This window comes from Gopherus flavomarginatus, chromosome 3 (assembly GCF_025201925.1).
Source record: "Gopherus flavomarginatus isolate rGopFla2 chromosome 3, rGopFla2.mat.asm, whole genome shotgun sequence".
NCBI lineage: Eukaryota > Metazoa > Chordata > Testudines > Testudinidae > Gopherus > Gopherus flavomarginatus.
The window spans coordinates 32,077,892-32,100,099 of NC_066619.1; the positions used below are offsets into that span (position 1 = coordinate 32,077,892).

The 22,208-nt window shown below is 38.7% G+C and overlaps 1 protein-coding gene across 2 annotated transcripts in view; it reads right to left on the reverse strand.

Moving 5' to 3' along the window:
* Positions 1-22,208, reverse strand: part of HCN1 (hyperpolarization activated cyclic nucleotide gated potassium channel 1) — a 298,745-nt gene that overhangs the window by 28,442 nt on the left and 248,095 nt on the right. For both annotated transcript variants that reach the window (XM_050946921.1, XM_050946922.1), the window contains exon 6: positions 382-622. In XM_050946921.1, the coding sequence (XP_050802878.1) occupies positions 382-622 (241 nt within the window). The remainder of the gene's footprint in view (positions 1-381; positions 623-22,208) is intronic.

The window sequence follows — 22,208 nt, forward strand, 5'->3', positions numbered from 1 at the left end:
GCTTATTTTACCTTAGAAATATTTCAGTCTGTTAAAAATCACTTTGCAAATTATTGCTTTCCTTAGTAAAATACAGCACATTACCTAAGAGTGCTCTTAATTCAATGTCACTTTGAAATCAGACAGTTTAATTGAGAATATTACTTTAGGAAATATCTGAGAAAGCTACCAGCTGTAGAGATAACCTATCACTGAAATGAGAAGCAGTCTCTTAAGTGTATCATTCAAAAATACTGAAAGCACTATTCTCTGCCATAAGAATTCTCTAGGCAACAAATGCTCACCAGACACATTCTAATATCTCTATATGTCTGACATTTGAACGTGTTTTGTTCTAGCACATTCACCCCAAAAGTTCTCATACATTTCCTTATTACTCACCTCCAAAGTAAGAGCCATCTGTCAGCTTCATCTCCTTACTGGATTTAGTGATGACACCAGCGACCCCGTGTTGAATGAAATACATCTTTTTACCCACAGCCCCTTCTCGGATAATATAATCGCCGGGTTGGAACACCTCAAAGCGAAGCTTGCTCAGCATGGCTGTCACGAAATTGGGGTCTGCATTAGCGAAAAGAGGCATTGTGGCAACCAGCTTGCGACAGTTGAAATTGACTATCTCCTAAATGGTAGGGAAACATAATGAGAGTAATAGTCAGCAAACAGACATTCTAGAGTGGGTATGTAAAACAAAAATAAACAAAACAAAGAGAGTGTACACAATAAGACAAAACTTTTTTTCAGTAGAAATTCTGTGTGCTTATTAGACATAACTCTTTTATTTTGTGGCTCGTTTTTAGTCATTTTCATTGCTGTTGCTACTAAAATGGTAAATGAAACAAAAAAAAAAACCAAACCAAACTAACAAAAATCAAAACAACCCCTCAGACTTCCCCACTCCACATAAGAAACCACACCACTATTTCTATATCACTGAGGTGAAAGGTAAGTTCTTCATGGGTCTCCTTGTAACTTATTTATTCTCCTTGGCTTTTAAGAAAAATGATGGACAAACAGACACTACATATGAATTACAGCCACTGAAAACTCTGTAAAAAGGGCACAGCTTGCAAAAGAAGATGGAACGAATCCTCTGCTGGCAGAACTCCAATAAATCGAGTGGAGTTATACCAGCAGAAAATGTGAACTCTTATTTTTAACAATTATATCAATGGTATCTATATAACTGCAGCAGCTTTAGGGGTAACACAAATGCACATTATGGACTTCTTCTAAAGCCCATTGAAGTCAATGGAAAGATGCCTTTGGATCAGGAACCATCAGATCTGAACTTACAGTAACATAGGCCGCAATCCTGCAAAGGAATCCATACAAGTGGACCTTTGCATCCACATAGTAATCTGTTGAATTCATGGGACTCCATGAGGGTTTTAAGGATCCAAGGTAGCAAACCAATTAGCATTATCAGGACCATTGGCAGGCATTACATCCAAAGGAGAATGCTACAAGATTAAATACGCTACCTGTTTTAAATTTAAAAGTGTGTCATTCCTGAAAGTGATTTGTAAGATAAATCTTGCAGACCTTACTTTGTCTTACATTAAAAAAATCCCTTGGACAATATATTCGATTCCATGCACAGGGTTTACAAGCTACCACACTGAAGAACATTTCATGAGATTGATTGGTATTGGACATGAAGAGGGATTCCAACAGGACACAGCCCATTGGGTACAGTTAGCAACCAATGTATTAAATGTTTGACAAAATGTTATATATGATCATCTGTATATCAGTGCACAACTGCATTAAAACACAAAAACATGCAAACAGTGGTACTATTTATATCATGCCAATTGTCCTAGAAAGCTCAATGTTACTTCAGTAACAGCAGTGTATCCTAGGCATTCACTACAGCAAGTACAAGGAGGTTTATAGGTAATGAAGCAAATACTGAGGTAACGTCATCTAGGAAGCTTTTAAGGGTTCCCACTAGATGGCGCCAATCACAAAGATTGCCTTAGGTTTTACTAGATTTGTGTTACTTGCTGACCAAGGAAGCACATGTGTGGCACAAGAGTGAAGAGAGAAAATCCAAACTAAAGAATGGATCCTCCAACATGAAAAAAATGAAACTGGAAGAAGAGCACAAGGCAAAATAAGTGTCCCAGTGGCAGGAAGTTATTATTCCCATCCATTTCTTACTCCCCACTAAAAGAAGATCAGGGCAAATGTACTTGCTTCTCCTACATCTGGGACAGAGATATGACATCTTAGGACACTCACTCAGGAGAATGTCACTATGTAATAACAAGGTGAAAATAGTAGGGTCTCTAAGGACAAGGGGACTTTGCCTCTTTAGAAGGAGAATTATAGTCATTCCCTTTGACCTTGGTCTCAACAATTCAATAGTTCTGTACTTAGCTCTGTGCTATGTATGCTTTTCCTTCAGCTTCTTCTTCTTTTGGGTGGGGAGAGCAGGTGACAAACAAAAATTACACGATAACAGAGGTGGGACAAAGAGGGGCAGGGATAGCTCAGTGGTTTGAGCATCATCCTGCTAAACCCAGGCTTGTGAACTCAATCCTTGAGGGGGCCATTTAGGGATCTGGGGCAAAATCAGTACTTGGTCCTACTAGTGAAGGCAGGGGCTGGACTCAATGATCTTTCAGGGTCCCTTCCAGTTGCAGATAGGTTTATCTCCATATATAACACAAAGAATGGCTAGAGACTGCAGCTTTGGCTCTGGAAGTGTTGAGACAGTGAGTGAAGAATAAGATATGCATCAACTTGTGCAAAAAGTAAAGCTCTAAGAGGTGCAAAATGGGTATAATAGGCACAAAAAGGCAGATGGTGAAATCCTGATGTCAATGACAAGCCTCAGATAGACTTCAATGGGGCCAGTATTTCACTTTTATTTGCAAGCTCTTCTTTAAACAATGGAGAGAAAATAAAGACAGTCTCCTTTACTCAGTTTTCTTTCTTTCTTATTGTCTTAGCTCCCAACCCATGAGTCAGGCTCCCTTACAAGGCATAAGCCCACTACATAGGGAGGAGCATAGTGATTCTTGCTGATGTGACTGCTGGAGCCAATTAGAGGCAATGGTAGTGTAGAAAATAAATAGAAGGAACATCTCACCTCCAAAAACTAACCCTTTCCCTGTATTTACTCTGATTGGCTCCTATGAAACCAGTGGTAGGAGGAGAGAATAGCCGCAGAGGAAACCAGGACAGATAGAAGAAGAGATGACTGAGAGTTGGGGCAATTGCCTTGCTCCTTCTCAAAATACAAAATCATTGCTTATCTTTGGCAGAAGCCAGAGCAACATTAAGGCATATGTCCCAGTCCTAAGGCCTTAGCTCCTGGACTCACATGACATCAGAATCTGAGATTTTATTTAAAAAAAAAAAAAAGCCTCTAGCCCTTGTGTTTGCTAAGAAAAGCTAGAAAACATGAAGCGAGTGTAAACTGATGCTGTGATGTCCATGTGAGTCTGCAGACAGCCTGAAACAAGAGCTCTGAAAGATATGAACTGTCCGGTTCTTTTCCATGAGGGACTAGGAATCCAGAATAATTGATCTCAGGGGTCCTGCTGAGACTGCCTGTCAGAAGAGGGAGGAGAAGAGTGCAGTGACCCAGCCACCCAAGTGGATACACCCCATATGTTGGGATAAGTATTGCAGGGAAAGCCCTGCTGCCTCTCCTGTCTCTCTGAGGGGTGAAGAGACACCTGCTTCTTCTCCCTACTGCCAATTCTTAGTGGGGATTAGGGGGTTCCTTGCTACTGTCACTTCCCTCTCTGGGAAGGGAGCACCCTGACATATCCATTCAGAGTTGGGGGTGGAGATATGGGAGGGACCTATGTCACAAGTGTGCCTGGGACATCAGATTGCCTTAATTTGGCTTTGGCTAAAGCCAGGGAGAAGACAATAGCTGGCAGTTCCTTGTTTACGTGTCCAATGATTTCAAGGCGCCTCCCATCGAGCCATTTGACCCCAGACTGTTTTCTGTTTCGGTAACAGCACTGATCTCTTCTGTAAGTGCAGGGATGGAGAGAAAGGAAAGCCACCAGGGAAAGAGGGAAAGTTGGGTTGTAAGAGAGCTAGAAGAGAGATGTGGGAACTGGAAGGCCAGGAAAGTGAGAAGATGACAGCGAGCTGGTAGACAGGAAGGGAAGGGGAGAGAGAAATGGATGGAACAGCAGGGAAAAAGAATGAAGATGGAACTCAGTGAGAGAGAGAGAGATAAGGGATGAGAAATGAAAGAGAAAAAAAGGGAAAGACAGAAAGAAGAAGGATTGAGGGGAGAGAGAACAGGAGGAGAAATAAAAGTGAATTGTGAGAAAAGAGACTGTGATGTGGGATCTTCAGGGAAGGGGAGGAAAAACCTTGCAAAAAGGCAGGCTAGGGTAGGAAGAGAAAGACATTATGTGGCAGGGGAAGAGGAAATAAGAAAATTGGAAAGGGGATGGTGAGAAGGAGAGAATGGAGGTGATGGGTGAAATATGGAAATAACTCCAGAGCAAGACATAAAAGGATACCAGGGGGAGCTCATCCATCACACACAGAGCTTCCAACTCTAAAAGAGAGGGAACCACTGTCTACTTGGAAAATACATCTAACCATAGGTATAAGTCTTTCTTCTTCTCTGAAAATATATATTTCCTCTTGAGAACTCATCTCTCTATCAGCTTCTCTTTCTTGCTATGTATAAGTTATATCTAAACCCGTGTGTACACTCTCTCTCTCTCTCTCTCTCTCTCTCTCTCTCTCTCACACACACACACACACACACAGAGTTTATCAGGTAAGGCTGTCTTGTGGTTGCTTTGATTTATACAACCACTGCTGTGATAATTTCAGTCATTATTGTTCTAGTGAATGCATTCATTTTACGAGTTTTTATTTCCATACGAGCTTAAGCTAAAATACAAAATTCCCTTATTTAAAATGTGAGAAGGTGGAAAATTACCAGAAAGGGAGAAAGAAAAGCATGAAGACTGAGCAACAAAATGACATTTTTAAGTGCTTTGTTTTTCCTTAAATTGTTCTTTTATTTAGATCTGTCAAGATGACTAATATAGATTTTTTTTTGTTGGTCTTAATCACAAGTCATGCAGTAACCTGAAGTTCTTGTATATCATATTACATCTTGTATTAACTGGCCAAATAGAAACGAGTAATATTATGGATGTGGGTTTTATCTAATTGGAAAAGCACTATCAGAAATAGTAAGAACAAACTAAAGGAACAATACTCAGTCCTGAATTCAGTACACAGAAAAATTTCTCACAGAAGTTTTTCCCACGTAGGTTCTTCAGGATAGGACCCAGACTGTGCTACATGATATGGTACCATCAGGATAAAGCTTCTTGCTCCTCCCCTCCACACCAAAAAACTACCCTACTGAGTGAATTCTTAGGGAGAAAATATTTATAAAGTGGTTAAAGAGAAATCAGCATAGAGACATCTAAATGGGATGAGTCTGATTTACAGACTGCTCTATTACACCTTGGATTCCCTGACAGTTTTGTTCAACCTTTGTTGAAATCATCAGATCTACTTGCTCTGTATGACTTCAATACGCCTGAAGATGATTGATGACCTTTCCAAAGGGCAGTGGTTGCTATGACAACCATGGGACTGTCAGTTTGTTTGGGCCCAGCACATGAAGCTGGTCAGATTCTATATCTTGGTTGTGGTTTGGTGGTGAGAGGGAGATGTACACCAGTGCTCAGTGGATGGAGAACTTCCTTAAGAAGACAAGGAGGACATAAGGAGTTGTTCCATGTGGAGCGTAGAGCTGGCATATCTCACTTTACATCACTTGTGCCCCCTGGTGGGAGCGAGAGGACTTGCTAGAGCAGGCAAAGAGTGTGACAGAGGCATGAGATGATGGAGCTGGATAGTGATGTGCTTGGGATGCACTGGAGTGGTCCCTGAGGAAATGCTCTAGCTGGGGGAATTTACAGCAACCATTATACTCTCCAAAATTATGCCAGTGACAAGGAGCACTCTGGACAGTTAATGTTCAGTAAGACTTAGAAACTGGGGAAGTTCCAGAATCTAATGTTGTGCCAATATTTTAAAAGGGTAAATACACCATCTGCATAATTATATACATCGCTCCTAGTAAAAATAATGAAACGGCTGATATTGAGCTTGATGAATAAAGAATCGAAGGAGGGTTATATAATTAATGCCAATCAACGTGGGTAAATAAAACCTGTCAAACTAATTTGATATTTATTTTTGGTGACGATGCAAGTGTGGCGGATAAAGGTAATAGTGTTGAGATAATATATTTAGACTTCTGAAAGGCATCCAACTTAATATCATATGATATTTTGATTAAAAATCTAGAATGATACAAAATTAAATGCACATTAAATGATAAGCTGGTAAACTGAGAGATGTCAAAATGTCATTGAAAATGGGGAATTGTCATCGAACAGGTGTTTTTCTAGTGGGGTATTGCAGGGATGGGTTTTTGGCTCCACACTACTTAACATTTTTAACAATGACCTGAAAGAAAAACATAAAATCATCACCAGTAAAGACTGATAATGACACACAGCCTTTGTCTACTCTTGCAGTGGCTTGTAGGACATGAGTAGCTAAACCAAACAATGTGGTATTTAATTCAGAGAGCCTCTGATTTATACTCTTCTCAAACTCTGCTTCTGCTTAAAAGGAGAAAGAAATGTTTCAGGAAACTAAAAATAACTTGTGACCTTTAGCTCAATTTCTTGGTCTTTTGACAGAGTAGGCTGCACAGAATATAGTCAATATTCATCTTCCAGAGCAAGTAAATTATCCCAGGAAGAGATCAGCACAAAAGGAGCAGTACTGAGAAAATAATTTTTCTTTGCAAGTAAGAAGAGACAACTACAGGAAAACCTTCAGAACATTATGCCCAGGGACTCTGGAAGCTTAAATATTTTTTTTAAACTGCTCTGATATCTTGTGATTAATCATTAACACTGCACTTTAAAAATATTTTACTTATACCTGAAAACTATATAGTTACACATTGATCTGTTAGATCAATGACATTTTCATCTCTCTCTCTCGCTCGCTCTCTCTTTTTTGTTTTTCAAAGTGCATTGACTATTTTCCTCTGTGGTCAAAAAACTGGCATGGTGCTAGGTTTAATAGTCCAGTGTTTAATATTAACTTTCTTCTTCCACTGTTTGAATATTGGAGTAATTAGCACTTTTAAGAACACTCAGGCACCAACTTGATTTCACCTGCACCCGTTTTACACTAGGATAATTCCAAAGGCTTCACTGCAGTTATTTATAACTTTCATTAGTGTAAGTCAGCCTCCATAAATGCATAAGATAATGCAGAGTCATTAAGATAAGGTAATTGTGTATATGCAACCTATGTTTCCTCTTAATCTATGACTGCTTACTTTGCTTAAGAGGCTTTGGTGAAGTACCTTGCCAAAAGCTTTCTGAAAGTCCAAATACACTATATCCACTGGATCACCCTTGTTCACATTCTTGTTGACACCCTCAAAGAATTCTATTACATTGGTAAGGCATGTTCACAAAAGCCATGTTGACTCTTCCCCAACTAATCGTATTCATCTATGTGTCTGATAATTCTGTTCTTTATTATAGCTTTGACCAATTTGCATACTTCTGAAGTTAGGCTTACTGGCCTGTAATTGCCAGGATTGCCTCTGGAACCTCTTTTAAATATAGGTGTTACATTAGCTATCCTCCAGTCATCTGCTACAGAAATTGATTTAAGCAATGGGTTATGTACCACTGTTAGTAGTTCTGCAGTTTCACAGATGAGTTTCTTCAGAACTCTTCAGTGATTACCATCTGGTCCTGGTGTCTTATTAATATTTAATTTATAAATTTATTCCAAAATTTCCTCTATTGATACCTCAGTCTGGGACAGTTACTCAGATTTTTTACCTAAAAAGAATCACTTAGGCCTCATATCCTCTGCATTGAAGACCATGGCAAAAGCATTATGCAATCCCTGGATACATAAACAAGGAATCTCAAGCAGGAGTACAGGAAGGTTACGATACCTCTGTATTTGGCTCTTGTGTGACCATTACTGGAATACTGTGACCAGTTCTCGTGGCCACAATTCAAAGGATGTTAATAAATAGAAGATTCAGACAAGAGATGTAAGAATATTTAAAGGATTTGACAACATGCTTTATAGTGACAGACTCCAGGAACTCAACCTGTTTGACCCAGAGAAGGTTAAGGGATGATTTGATCACAGTGTGCAAGTATTTACATGGGGAACTGAAATTTTATAATAGAGAATTCTTCAATCTAGCAGACAAAGATATAACAAGATTCAAGGTCTGGAAGTTCAAACTAGACAAATTCAAACTAGAAATAATATACAGATTTTTAAAAGTGAGGGTAATTAACTGTTGGACCAACTGACCAAGTGTTATGGTGGACTCACCATCACTGGCAATCTTTAAATCAAGAATGGAAGTTTTTCTAAAAGATTTGCTCTAGTTCAAATGGGAATTAATTCAGGGAAGTCCTATAGCCTGTGTTATAGAGGTCAGACTAGATGATCACATAAATGATCCCTTCTGGTTTCATAATCTATTAATCTACTAAACATCTTGTAGGTTGTGCAAGTCTCATCTTACTTTCCAAGTGATGGCATTTACTACAAAAAGGACCCCCATATTTTGTAATGAAACTTATAGAGGCTTTTAGTTTTGACTACATATCAGATATTTCAGTACTTCAAACATATAAATATTTTAACCAACATTTTAAAATTGGGTGGTCTATATATCCAGTAATTTTCCCCATATTACTCTTCATACAAGGGTCCAACTATTGTTTGGTTAATTAGGTTACTGTCCTTATTTCAAACATTTCTTCAAGTAATTTACTGTATTTTTAAGCCTTACATTTGTTTTGTAAAGAAGCAAACTATTAGAGACAAAATCATAAAGAATAAAGCACAAAATGAGTTACACCTACCACGGGACATAAAGACAATAAAAAGAGGTTCTACATGGCAGGGAAGAGAAAGATGAGAAAAAGTGTATGTCCACTATTTAGAGGGGAAAGAGAGCTAATAATGGACAACACCAAAAAGGCAGAGCCATTTAATGATTATTTTACTTCAGTCTTCATGAAAAAGATTAATTGTGACAAGTTAATACAATTAATATTAACAACTAGTGGGAAGGAATGCAAGCCAGAATATGGAAAGAAAAGGTTAAAGAATATTTAGATAGGCTTGATGTATTCACACTGGTGGGATCTGACAAAATTCACGCTGGGGCACTTACGGAACTAGCTGAAACAATCTCGGAACCATTAATGATTATCTTTGAGAACTCATGAAGGACAGGAGAGGTCCCAAAGGACTGGAGAAGGGCAAACATAGTACCTATTTTTAAAAAGGGGGAAAAGTGAGACCCAGGGAATTATACACTAGTCAAGCTAACTTGGAAAGATACTGGAACAAATTATCAAGTAATCATTCTCATAAGTAAACTAGATAAATGTGGCCTAGGTGAAATTACTATAAGGTATGTGCACAAGCAGTTGAAAAACTGTCCTCAAAGAGTAGTTATTAATTGTTTACTGTCAAACTCAAAGGATGTATCTAGGAGGGTCCTTCAGGAGTCTGGAACTATTTAATATTTGAATTAACAACTTGGATAATAAGGTGGAGAGTATGCTTATAAAATGCATGGATGATACCAAGTTGGAAGGGGTTGATAGCACTTTGGAGGACAGGGTTAAAATTCAAAATGACCTTGATAAATTGGATAATTGGTCTGAAATAAAAAAGCTGGAATTCAGTAAAGTGCAAGGTACTACCGGTTTAAGAAGGAAAAAATCAAGTACACAAATACAAAATGGGGAATAACTGGATGGACATTAGTACTGCAGAAAAGGATCTGGGAATTACAGTGGATCAAAAATGGAACACGAATCAATGTGGTGCAGTTGCAAAAAGACAAATGTCATACTGGGGTGTATTAACAAGAATGTCATATGTAAAACATGGGAGAAAATCACTCTGCTCTACTTGGTATTGATGAAGATGAGTATTGTAACTAATTTTGGGCGCCATGCCTTAAAAAAGAAGTCTTCAAATATGTTAAGAGCTGTTATAAAGAGGACCGTGATTAATTATTCTCCATGCCTACTGCTGGTAGAAAAAGAAGTCACTGGCTTAATCTGTAGCAACAGAGATTTAGGTCTCATATTAGGAGAACATTTCTAACTATAAGGATAGTTTACCAAGGGAGGTCATGGAATCCCCATCATTGGAGGTTTTAAAGAAAAGATTGGTCAAATACCCGCCAGGGATGGTCTAGGTTTACTTGATCCCACCTCAGCACGGGGTGCTGGACATGCTGACCTCTCAAGGTCCCTTCCAGGGCTACATTCAGCTTTGAGCAGTAGCATACCAAAGCCCTGTTTGTGCATGCACAGATTTGTAACAACATTATATCATTGGCTCCCAGCTTCAGCTGATTAATGATGTGCTTGAAGCAAAACCATAGACATTAACATCTTGGCTTTTGGGGAACCTGACTCAGGATCTGAATGACAAGGTGGGTGAGGTAATATTTTTTACTGGGCCAACTTCTGTTGGAAAGAGAGACATCTTGTGTCTCTAATATCCTGAGACCGACATATTTACAACTACACTACATACAGGATCTGAATGACACACTGGAAATATATTTAAAAGCCAGCCCTGGGATGAAATCCTGGCCCAGTTAAAGTCAATGAAAATTGACATTGATTTCAATAGGGCCATGATTTCACCACTGGATCTGAACATCCCAAAACTTTCGGTAATTTTGAACCCAGTTCTTGATCAGAAGTTTATTGTTTGGGTCCATCTTTGTAATTGATACAATAAACAATAAACGGAAGTTTGACTTTTCAGGTGTAGATGAATGTACTGGTTTTGGTAAACTTAAATCAGAATAGAAATGTTATTTTTACATAGTATTGTGCAATTCTAATAGATGTAGCTCCTATTCCTCCTCTTCTATTTCTACTCTCCCTTTCCTCTTTTCTCTTCCTTTTGAGTTGACTTCGAACAAATCTGTATTGAGTAGTGGGACTGTGAAGTAACTCATCTCCACTTCTTTCCCCAACCTGGTATTTTCCTCTGTTATCAGAGCAAGTTAAGGCATGAGCCTAGTCAGAAGGCAATAAGCAATAGTGAGGTAGAGTAGCAGGTGATAGCTCAGCACACAGCTGAGCTACCTGGGCTGACTCACAATGGAGGGAAAGAGGACTCAGCAGTGAGCAGAAGAAAACAAATCACCTGGGGGGTCAAGCGTTGGGAGGAAGAATCGGTATTTAGGATGCCACTGTGAGATAGGCTGGGACTGAAAGAAAGGACTAAAATAAAGAAATGAATTATAGGAAGAGCTCACAAAGGGCTAGGAATAGGGAGGAAGATGTGTCCATGGCACATCCAGGTCAAATTTCAGTCTCAGTTACTCTTGATTTACAATGGTGTAAGTGAGAACAAAATTTGACAACCTGTCCACTGCTGCCCAGGAGCTCACTGGATCTGTGCCAAGATATTAAAATCACTCTGTCCTCTCCTCTGTTTCCACCTCTGCCTCTTTGCACTCCCTCCCACACTTCCCTCTTCTTTTCTGATTTGTCCTCTTCTTCAGATCATCTGCATGCTGCAGTCCTATTTAGTGAAATGAAATGAGTCAGCAAATGAGAAGGCTCTGAAAGGGACATACTTTTTCAGGATCCTACATATATAGCACAGCAGATGCAATAAGAGTAAAAATTATTTTTTTAAAAAACCAATGGTGATTTGTGCATTTATATTTTAAAAAATATCTAAGGACTTTTGGTTCAGAAATGCTGCTATCTCATTAATTGGTAGATTAACAGTTCTTTCCTATTATGACTTAAAAGCCCATAATCTCACTGTATTAAATGATGTAATGGTTTAATTAAATCTAACTGATTATACTGGATAAATCATAGTTAGCTGAGCTTTGAAATATCAACATTCAAATTATGCTTAGCATTTTCACAGTTACATTTGTGTTTTCATCTAATGTGATTTTTAGCCACTCAATCAAGTTCAAATTTAATATTATGAATGGAGATGAAGTTAGGAATTAATTTTTTTTACTGCATTGATATGGAATGAACATAGTCCAACATTAGGTAAAGCACAGCATCAGAAAACATGGTAAGAGCAGCCATTTAAAAACTCTTAGATTAATTCTGCTTTATTTAAGCAGGAGAAACAAGAGAACAAGTCATAATCTTATTTACTACAAATTAGGATTTTTTTTCAGATAAAAACAAGGTTCTATACATCTCACAGGGATCTAAAGGGAAAGACAAACAGGAAGGAGAGAAGAGCATTTTAAAATAGATTTTATTACCATCTTTATCACTGGTTTACTATATGACCTGGGAAAAGTCACTTAGAACAAAATTCTGACTTGCCTTGCTTGGCTGTGCTATTGGGGATGGACACTGGAGCAGGATCAACTAGTATTCTCCTGAGTGCTAGGGGTGGTGATAGGTGGTCTAGCTAACAATGTCACTAGTGTTCTATAGTGCCAAAGCAGTGCGGTCAGCCACTGTGTGGCAGGGGTGTGATGAAGCCCTTATCCCAAACTATAGCTAGCTAGTGCTGTTATCACAATTAGTGCTACCTAAAGTCTCAGGAAGACTGTATCACATTTGTTAATCCTGAAAGTATGAGCCGACTATATCTCCATAAGCATGCAGAGCTAGAATAATAATGAAAACAGATTTTGGAGCACAAATTTACAGCAAAGTGTGTGAGGGATGTCATCCAATAAAGTGATAGTCAGCTGATAGAGGAAGCCTGATGAGTTGTGACCAGAAGAGAGCCTTTGAACAGCTGATAAAACTGACTATGAGCTGTCCTTGAGTAGCCTAATGGAAAGACACATGTCGGGCTAGGGAGCTGCTGAAGAGTGGCTACTGATGATTGGTAGTTGTGGCACAAGACACATGCACAAGGTGGACAGGATGTATAAAGAGACTCAGCAACTGTTGGAAGCACAAGAAGAAACAGCTGACTGAAGGAAGAACCTCAGTAAAGGACCAAGGATGTTGGATAAGAAACAATTAAGGGGGAGAGAGGAAGAGAAGACAGACTATCAGGAGTAGAATAATCTGGACAAGGGCACTAGAGTAGAATCAGTTCTTGGGACTCTTTAAATGGCCGGTAGCCAGCCAACTTTAAAGGGGAAAAACTTGGAATGGTTGATTGAGATACATCTCTAATTCACAAATTTCATGAACTAAAGAACAAGTTCTCCAGTGGGCGACTTTAAGACAAAACTGAGGGACACAGTGAATGGGATTGTGGGGGGATTGCTCAGTCATCTAAAGAGGGTCTTATAGTCAGACTTTCAGATGCAGAAGACAGCAGGCAAAGCATGTAGGCCAACAATGAGAGTGGCAGGGGGACAATGAAGAAGAGTCCCTAATGTGACCATCAGGCGACACACAGCCAATCCCAAGCCTAAACCTGGCAGATACAGGACACAAAGGCTAGATTTTCAGTTGGTGTAAATCAGCCAATATATCTGCTGTAGATCTAACTCATAAGATTTCCTTTCCAGAGAGTGTGGGAATTTAGTGGGAATATTAATAGTGGATCCAAGAAGCCCTGCGAGATAAGGATAGCCTTGTATCATTGTACTAGACTATGTCCTATGGTCTTATTTAGGAATTATGCTGTATTTGTTCTCAATAACTAACCCCAAAGACTTTAGCATTTGCACCCTTTCTTTCCTGCAAAGCTAGAAGGGAAGACTCTTTTGCACTGGATATATCTCTTAGTGTGTATTGGTATACAACCAAATGCTAGAATCTGTGGACCCTAGTAATGATCAGGCCACTAAATATCTGAATGGAACTGGTGTACCATGACACTCTCAGTGAACTCAGGAAAGGGGTCAGAGCAATATGGAAGACATTTTAAAAAGAGTATTTAAGTGAGGCAAAAACAATCGCTGTTCATTTGCAGACCTGAAGCATTACATTTATTTAACAGTTAATAGCTTTTAAGTTATGTGCCCATTACCTACCTTATGAATTAAATATGGACTGAGGATTGTTTCCATAAGAAATATGGTCCCATGACTTATTCAGAAAGTTTCAAATTATGTTAAACAAGGCTACATCTTAATTTTTATTTCTATGAATACATTTAAACTCTACTGATTTTATATCACAGGAAATCACTTAAAAGCCCTGTTATTGCAGTACAGAGTAACACAATATATTATAACTACAGGTTGGTGGCATAGATAATGCATATCAGTGATATATTTTATGAGTGACAAGTGAAGCTACTATACTATTGAATATGGGATACCTCTGTAGTTATCAGACAGGATGTATATTTCTCCATCCTTTCTTTGAATAACCTGTCAATGATCTCGTGTAAGGGCTTTGATACACTAAGTCAGCATATTTTAACTTTACAAATACAAATTGAATTTTATAAATAATATGTCACATCAGAACTACATTTGCAATTAATTTCACTTAAATGTCAGAGGAAGCTAATATCATTCATTTAAAGATTTATGCTTGTATAACTAAAGTACATAATCTATGTACAAAAAGGTCAGAGGTGAGAAGATTCTTTTCTCAGTCTTAATTATGTTCTCTGGAAATTAAATATCCCAATGTTCTATATTCTGCAAGGACACATGATCAGTTTCTATATTCAGCCAACATCTAGCACTGTGGCCTAAAAATAGGCCAGCTATGAACTTTAAATAGTGGCTCAGAAAGGGTATTAACCTCATTCTCACACACTAAGTTTGTCACATTGCTATAAGTATTAATATAATAAGACTGTCTGGGGTTAGAGAATGACAAGGCACACTGTATATCAGCCAAGCTCTGCTCAACAGATAGGCAGATGTCTTAGTCTTTACAGTCTTTCATGGTTTGTTTGTCACGTTTTTAATGAAGTTAGGCATAATATTAAAAGCCTCTCTCTCTGCAGGGCCTTGTTTTGTGACAGATGTCAGAGAACACAACCGACTTTACTTCTACTAACCATTGATGGGAGACTTTTTATACTTGGTAGAAAATTTCCACATTACCTACTGTACAAATAGAACTTCTACTGTGATCAGAGATAGGTTAAAGTAGGGTTCTAAAATATCATTTTATAAAGATCTGGGCATAAAAGTACAAATTGCATTTACTCTACTCATTATGATAATCATAACATCCTATCATCTAAACATGAAGATCCTGCAACTCACCCACTAACTGATGCCAAGAAGATGGGCCTCATGGTATGGATGGAAAGTTAACAAATACGAACTCTGGCAAACCATAATAGAGAACAAGGATCTTTTGAGGAAAATCACCTGCCAACAGCCCCTCCTTATTTAAAGCTGGGGGCTATGACTCAGCACATCCACTGATCACAGATGTGAGAGAAATGGAATCTCCGATAAACTAGGTCCCAATTCATAATGTCCACGTGCTCTCAATGTGAAGACCAGCTTAATGATTAGGCACCCACATTCTGTGCCATCTCCCCTTCTGGAATATTGGTATAGAAGGGTACAGATGGCTCAGGAAGGACAGGCAGGGGAAAAAGGGAGAGGTTTTGCCTTATATATTAAAAATGTATACACTTGGACTGAGGTTGAGATGGAAATAGGAGACAGAGTTGTTGAAAGTCTCTGGGTAAGGATAAAGGGGGTAAAAAACAAGGGTGATGTCATGGTAGGGTCTACTACAGACCACCACCAAGAAGAAGAGATGGATGAGGCTTCTTTTAAACAACTAACAAAATCATCCAATGCACAGAACTTGGCGGTGATGAGGGACTTCAACTGCTCAGACATCTGTTGGGAAAATAATACAGCAGGGCACAGATTATCCAATAAATTCTTGGAATGTATTGGAGACAATTTTTTTATTTCAGAAGGTGGAGACAGTTACTAGGGGATAGGCTGTTCTAGATCTGATTTTGACAAATAGGAAGGAACTGGTTGAGAATCTGAACATGTAAGGCAGCTTGGGTGAAAGTGATCATGAAATGATAGAATTCATGATTCTAAGCAATGTTAGGAGGGAGAACAGCAAAATAAAGACAATGGATTTCAAGAAGGTAGACTTTAGAAAACTCAGGCAGTTGGAAGGTAAGATCCCATGGGAAGCAAGTCTACAGGGGAAAACAACAGAAGACAGTTGGCGGTTTTTCAGAAACACAAGAGTAAACTATCCCACTGAGAAGGAAAGATAGGAAGTATGGCAAGAGACCACCCGGGCTTAATCAGGAGATCTTCAATGGTCTAAAAATCAAAAAAGAGTCCTACAAAAACAATGGAAACTAGGGTAAAATTACAAAGGATGAATACAAAGAGGAAGACCAAGGACAGTGTAGGCCCATTACTCAATGAGGGAGAAAAATAACAACAGAAAATGTGGAAATGACAGAGGTGCTTAATGACTTCTTTTTTTAGGTTTTCACCAAGAAGGTTGGTGGTTATTGGACGTCTAACATAGTGAATGCCAATGAAAATGAGGTAGGATCAGTAGAGGCTAAAATAGAGGAAGAACAAGTTAAAAATTACTTGAACAAATTAGATGTCTTCAAGTCATCAGGGCCTGATGAAATGCATCCTAGAATACTCAAGGAGCTGATCGAGGAGAGCTGAGCCATTAGCAATTATCTTTGAAAAGTCATGGAAGATGGGAGAGATTCCAGAAGACTAGAAAAGGGCAAACATAGTCAATCTATAAAAAGGGAAATAAGAACAACCCAGGGAATTACAGACTAGTTAGTTTAACTTCTGTACCTGGAAAGAGAATAGAGCAAATAATTAAGCAATCAATTTGCAAACATTTAGAAAATAATAAGGTGATAAGTGACATCGAGCATGGATTTGTCAAAAACAAATTGTGTCAAACCAATCTTTTCTGACAGGGTAACATGCTTTTTGGATAGGGGAGAAGCAGTAGATGAGGTATATCTTGACTTCAGTAAAGCTTCTGATACTGTTTCGCATGATCGTCTCATAAAGAAACTAGGGAAATACAACCTAGATGGAGCTACTACAAAGTGGGTGCAAAACTGGTTGGAAAACCATTTCCAGAGTAGTTGTCAGTGGTTCACAGTCATGCTTGAAGGGCATAATGAGTGGGGTCCCACAAGAATCAGTTCTGGGTCTGGTTCTGTTCAATGTCTTCATCAATGATTTAGATAATAGCATAGAGAGTACACTTATAAAGTTTGCAGATGATACCAAGCTGGGAGGAGTTGCAAGTGCTTTGGAGGATAGGATTAAAATTCAAAATGATCTGGACAAACTGGAGAAATGGTCTGAAGTAAATAGGATGAAATTCAATAAGGACAAATGCAAATTACTCCATTTAGGAAGGAATGTGAAATGATTGCCTACGAAGGAGTACTGCGGAAAGGAATGTGGGGGTCATAGTGGATCACAAGCTAAATAAATATGTGATCAACATAAATATGAGTCAACAGTATAACCCTGTTGCAAAAAAAGCAAACATCATTCTGGGATCTATTAGCAGGAGTGTTGAAAGCAAAACATGAGAAGTAATTCTTCCGCTCTCCTCTGCAATGATTAGGCCTCCACTGGAATATTGTGTCCAGTTCTGGTCCCATATTTCAGGAAGGAAGTGGACAAATTGATGAGAGTCCACAGAGTGACAAAAATTATTAAAGGTCTAGAAAACATGACCTATGAGGGAAGATAGAAAAAATTGGGGTTGTTTAGTCTGGAGAAGAGAAGTCTGAGAGGGGACATGGTAACGGTTTTCAAGTTATGTAAAAGGTTGTTACAAGGAGGAGGAAGAAAAATTGTTTTTCTTAACCTCTGAGGATAGGACAAGAAGCAATGGGCTTAAATTGCAGCAAGGGAGGCTTAGGTTGGACATTAGGAAAAACTTCCTCACTGTCAGGGTGGTTAACACTGGAATAAATTGCCCAGGGAAGTTGTGGAATCTGCATCATTGGAGATTTTTAAGAGCAGGTTAGACAAACACCTGTCAGGAATGTTCTAGATAATACTTAGTCCTGCCACGAGTGCAGGTCCCTTCCAGTTCTATGGTTCTATTATTCTCAGATGGCCCCTCTCATTGCACTAGTCTAGTCTTGAGGTGACAAAGGCATATAGTAGAGTTATTCTTGCTAACCACCAGAACTCCCAAACACTAACCTCCTATAGCTCTAGATTCTTATCATGGTGAATCAATTCAATTCACCATCTTATTAGGTAACTGCCTCTATTCATGTGGATGCATGGCCATGCGTAAGTTATCTCTAGAGGTATTGGAAGACATACTGAAAAGAACATATTGAAAAGATGTAAAGGTGTAGTGAGAGAGGATCGTATTTGGGACAGAGAACAACCATCAATCCTGTCCCTATTACATTTTAATCTCTTGTATAAGACTTGCCAGCAAAGGACCTAACATGCAGAGGTTATGTTTTGGTATTGAAGAAAAGATCCACACCTTTTCAGGATTCAGTAATTACAAGAATAAGAAGGGATTGCTATATTAGACCCAGTTCAACTGAAAGTGATAGAATTTTGACAAAAAATATTTTTGTAAATACCACCATTACTATTGTGCAATGTCTCTCAATAATGGTCCAAAATACCAATTTACAGCAAAGGTACTATTGTATTTGGGGCTATTGCTGTAGAATACTGCACTGTTGTTGTTTTTTGTTTGTTTGTTTGTTTTTTATGAGTGCCACTGGAAAGAAACCCACGTATGATAAGAAATCTATTCTTGCACTGCTGTGGAGAGGATTAACTTGGATAACTTCCTTAGCATTAATAGAATTTACCCTCTTAAACTGCAAGTGAATCAGCTGCAGAATTCACCTGTAAAAGAGCAGTCAGGGCATTTCTTGCCTGGTTTCCTTACCCTGTTCATGCATTGCAGTTATGTAGGGCCATATTTTCAAACAGAAAAGCTGGAAGTTTGCATGGAAAAATGAATATGCAATTTTTCCTATTTTAAACATACATTGTCATAACTTCAAGTGCAAAGTGGGTGTCTGTGTGCACACAAATAGGCACATCCATTTTCTTCAATACCAGTCAATGCATGCCATCATGTTCACCTCCTCCTTGTGGTGAACAACAACAACGTGCACTTACAGTGGACAAACTTACGGGACCTGATCCAAAACTGACTGAAGTCAATGGTAAGACTTCCATTGACTTCAAAAAGCTTTGGGTCAAGCCCATATATTCTAGTTTCAAAGATTTTGCCAGACCCAGAAACATTCACTCTCTTCATGTTGGGTTGAATGTTATAAGTACACCCACTCTATCCAGAATTTTTTATTTCAAGTGATCCCAAAAGCACTCTACCAATTTCAAGAAGATGTAGCAGTATATAGGGATTTCCAGCCTGCCTTTGTGGTCCAGGTTTAACCTGTATTTTTCCATAATCAAACAGGCATCTAAGTTCCATGAATTAAAAGAAGGTGCATGTTCTGAAACACAGAAACCACAATAGGCTCGTTACTACACCACAGTTTCCCTCTCTTATGCTTGGCAGATAATTACTTTTTTTCTTTATCACAGGCAAAATCTCAGACTACAGTAAAATTCTGTATTTCAAAAACCATACATTTTGGAGGGGAAATAGAGACTCTTGACACATGCTGTTAGCATTTTACACTGGAACTCTTTGTCATGTCACACCTCTGCAGAACCTAGTATAGCATTAAAAACACATTCTATAATTTGATACTTGGATGGCTTACATGCATCTGATGAAGAGGTCTCTAAAGTACCAGAAATTGTAAGATAGCGATAAAGGTAATTCAAAATTATATTTTTTTTAAAACCTTTACATAGAGAGAGAGACTGTCATCCAAGAAAAAGCATGAATGCTGTTCAAAGAAAATATATCAATTAGTTCTCATAGAGGAAACTAGCTCAGCAGGCACGTGTAGAGTATGTAGTTCATGCCTGCCACCCAGGAATTCAGTTACTACATTTGTAAGTGCAATAGTAGTTTCACATATTATAGGAATGGTCATGCTGTGGTAAGCATAGTCTATTATATATTAATTTCTCCTGGCTTTTTAGCAGAAGCTGTAAAAGCTACATAAAAGAAACTGATGGCAGTAATCAGACTCTGAGAAGGAGCCTAGGAGAATAGTCTCTCACTTTATTTGAAGTTGACAGGAACTTGGAAGCGTGATGCTGAACTGAATTAGGCAATGATGAGGAATACTCTTCTGATGGACAGCACCACTGTTACAATGTCTGTTATTCTCTGAAAGAAGCAAAATTTGTTTTCTAAGAAAGCTCTTCTGAATGGTGTGATTTATTCTACCATTATTATTAATTCCACTCTCCAGATGCTTTAATAATAGATCACAAAGCACAAGATATAGATCGGGGTAGGCAACCTATGACATGTGTGCCAAAGGTGGCACACAAGCTGATTTTCAGTGACACTCACACTGCCCGGGTCCTGGCCAACTGTCCGGTGGGTTCTGCATTTTAATTTAATTTTAAATGACGCTTCTTAAACATTTAAAAACCCTTATATACTTTACATACAACAATAGTTTAGTTATATATTATAGACTTAGAGAAACAGACCTTTTAAAAATGTTAAAATGTATTACTGGCATGTGAAATCTTAAATTAGAGTTAATAAATGAAGACTCAGCACACCACTTCTGAAAGGTTGCCGACCCCTGATACAGATTGCATGTACCCTACTATAACTGACTCCTGATGATTCTCTTACACTTTATTTAGTTTGATGGGTTTAACTAGCATTTTGTATCTACATTCCTCAACATTTTATCAGACAAGTAACTTTTTTATTGAGATCAATTACTGTGCTGTTGATTTGGAGTTTGCATTAGATTAATACATTATTTAAAATGATCATGAGAAGATTCATGTTGAAATATTTTTTAAGTTATTACAAAGGAACCACAATGAGGTTGTTAAAATGATAATTAATTATATTTATTGTGAACATCAATATCTGTATTGTTGGAATAAGGTACTTTTTCAATTCTGGACTTCACACATTTGCAGCTGGTTAGATATCTACAGTATATTACAACACTTAACCAGCCTATGTGGTCATGGTAGTTGCTGCCAAACTTTGAGGAGGAGGAAAGTGAGAGATTTATATCTAGGGCCCTATCAAATTCAGGGCCACGAAAAATGCATCATGGACCATGAAATCTGGTCTCCCCCTGTGAAATCTGGTCTTTTGTGTACTTTTACCCTATACTATACAGATTTCATGGGAGAGACCAGCATTTCTCCACTTGGGGGTCCTGACCCAAAAGGGAGTTGCGGGAGGGTCCCAATGTTATTTTAGGGTGGTCATGGTATTGCAACCCTTACTTCTGCGCTGCCTTCAGAGCTGGGTGGCTGGAGAGTAGCAGCTGTTGGCCGGACACCCAGCTCTGAAGGCAGCGTCCTGCCAACAGCAGTGCAGAAGTAAGGGGCAGCAATACCATACCATGCCACTATTGCTTCTGCACTGCTGCCTTCAGAGCTGGGTGGCTGGAGAGTGGCAGCTGCTGACTGAGGGCCCAGCTCCGGAGGTAGCAGTGCAGAAGTAAGGGTGGCAATACCATACCGTGCAATCCTTACTTCTGTGCGGCTGCTTTCAGAGCTGGGCTCCCAGACAGCAGCCACCACTCTCCAGCTGCTCAGCGCTAAAGGCAGCATCGCCGCCAGCAGCAGTGCAGAAGTAAGGGTAGCAGTACTACAACCCTCCCACCCACACATCCTTTTTGGTTCAGGACCCTACAATTACACCATCATAAAATTTCAGATTTAAATAGCTGAAATCATGAAATTCATTCTTTTAAAAATCCTATGACCATGAAATTGACCAAAATGGACCCTGAATTTAGTAGGGCCCTACTTATATCCTAAATCTTTCCCAGATGTCAAAGTTACTGCAAACCCAGTTAGGAAGGAATCATTCATTAATGGAACCCAGAGTAAGTGGAAGGAACTCCCATGGAACTTTCTGGGGCAAAATCAGTGGTGTTAAAAGTGGCTGGGATAATCAAAAGCTGAGTGTAAATTGGCTAGAAATAGATATTAGAGGATATAAGGGGCAAATCAGTGTAACTAGCATCAATCTGGCATTCATGGATTATGGAAGTTCAGTGTAATTTACATGGCAATAAAGAAGAAGAGTTTTGGTAAAAAAGAGCAAGAA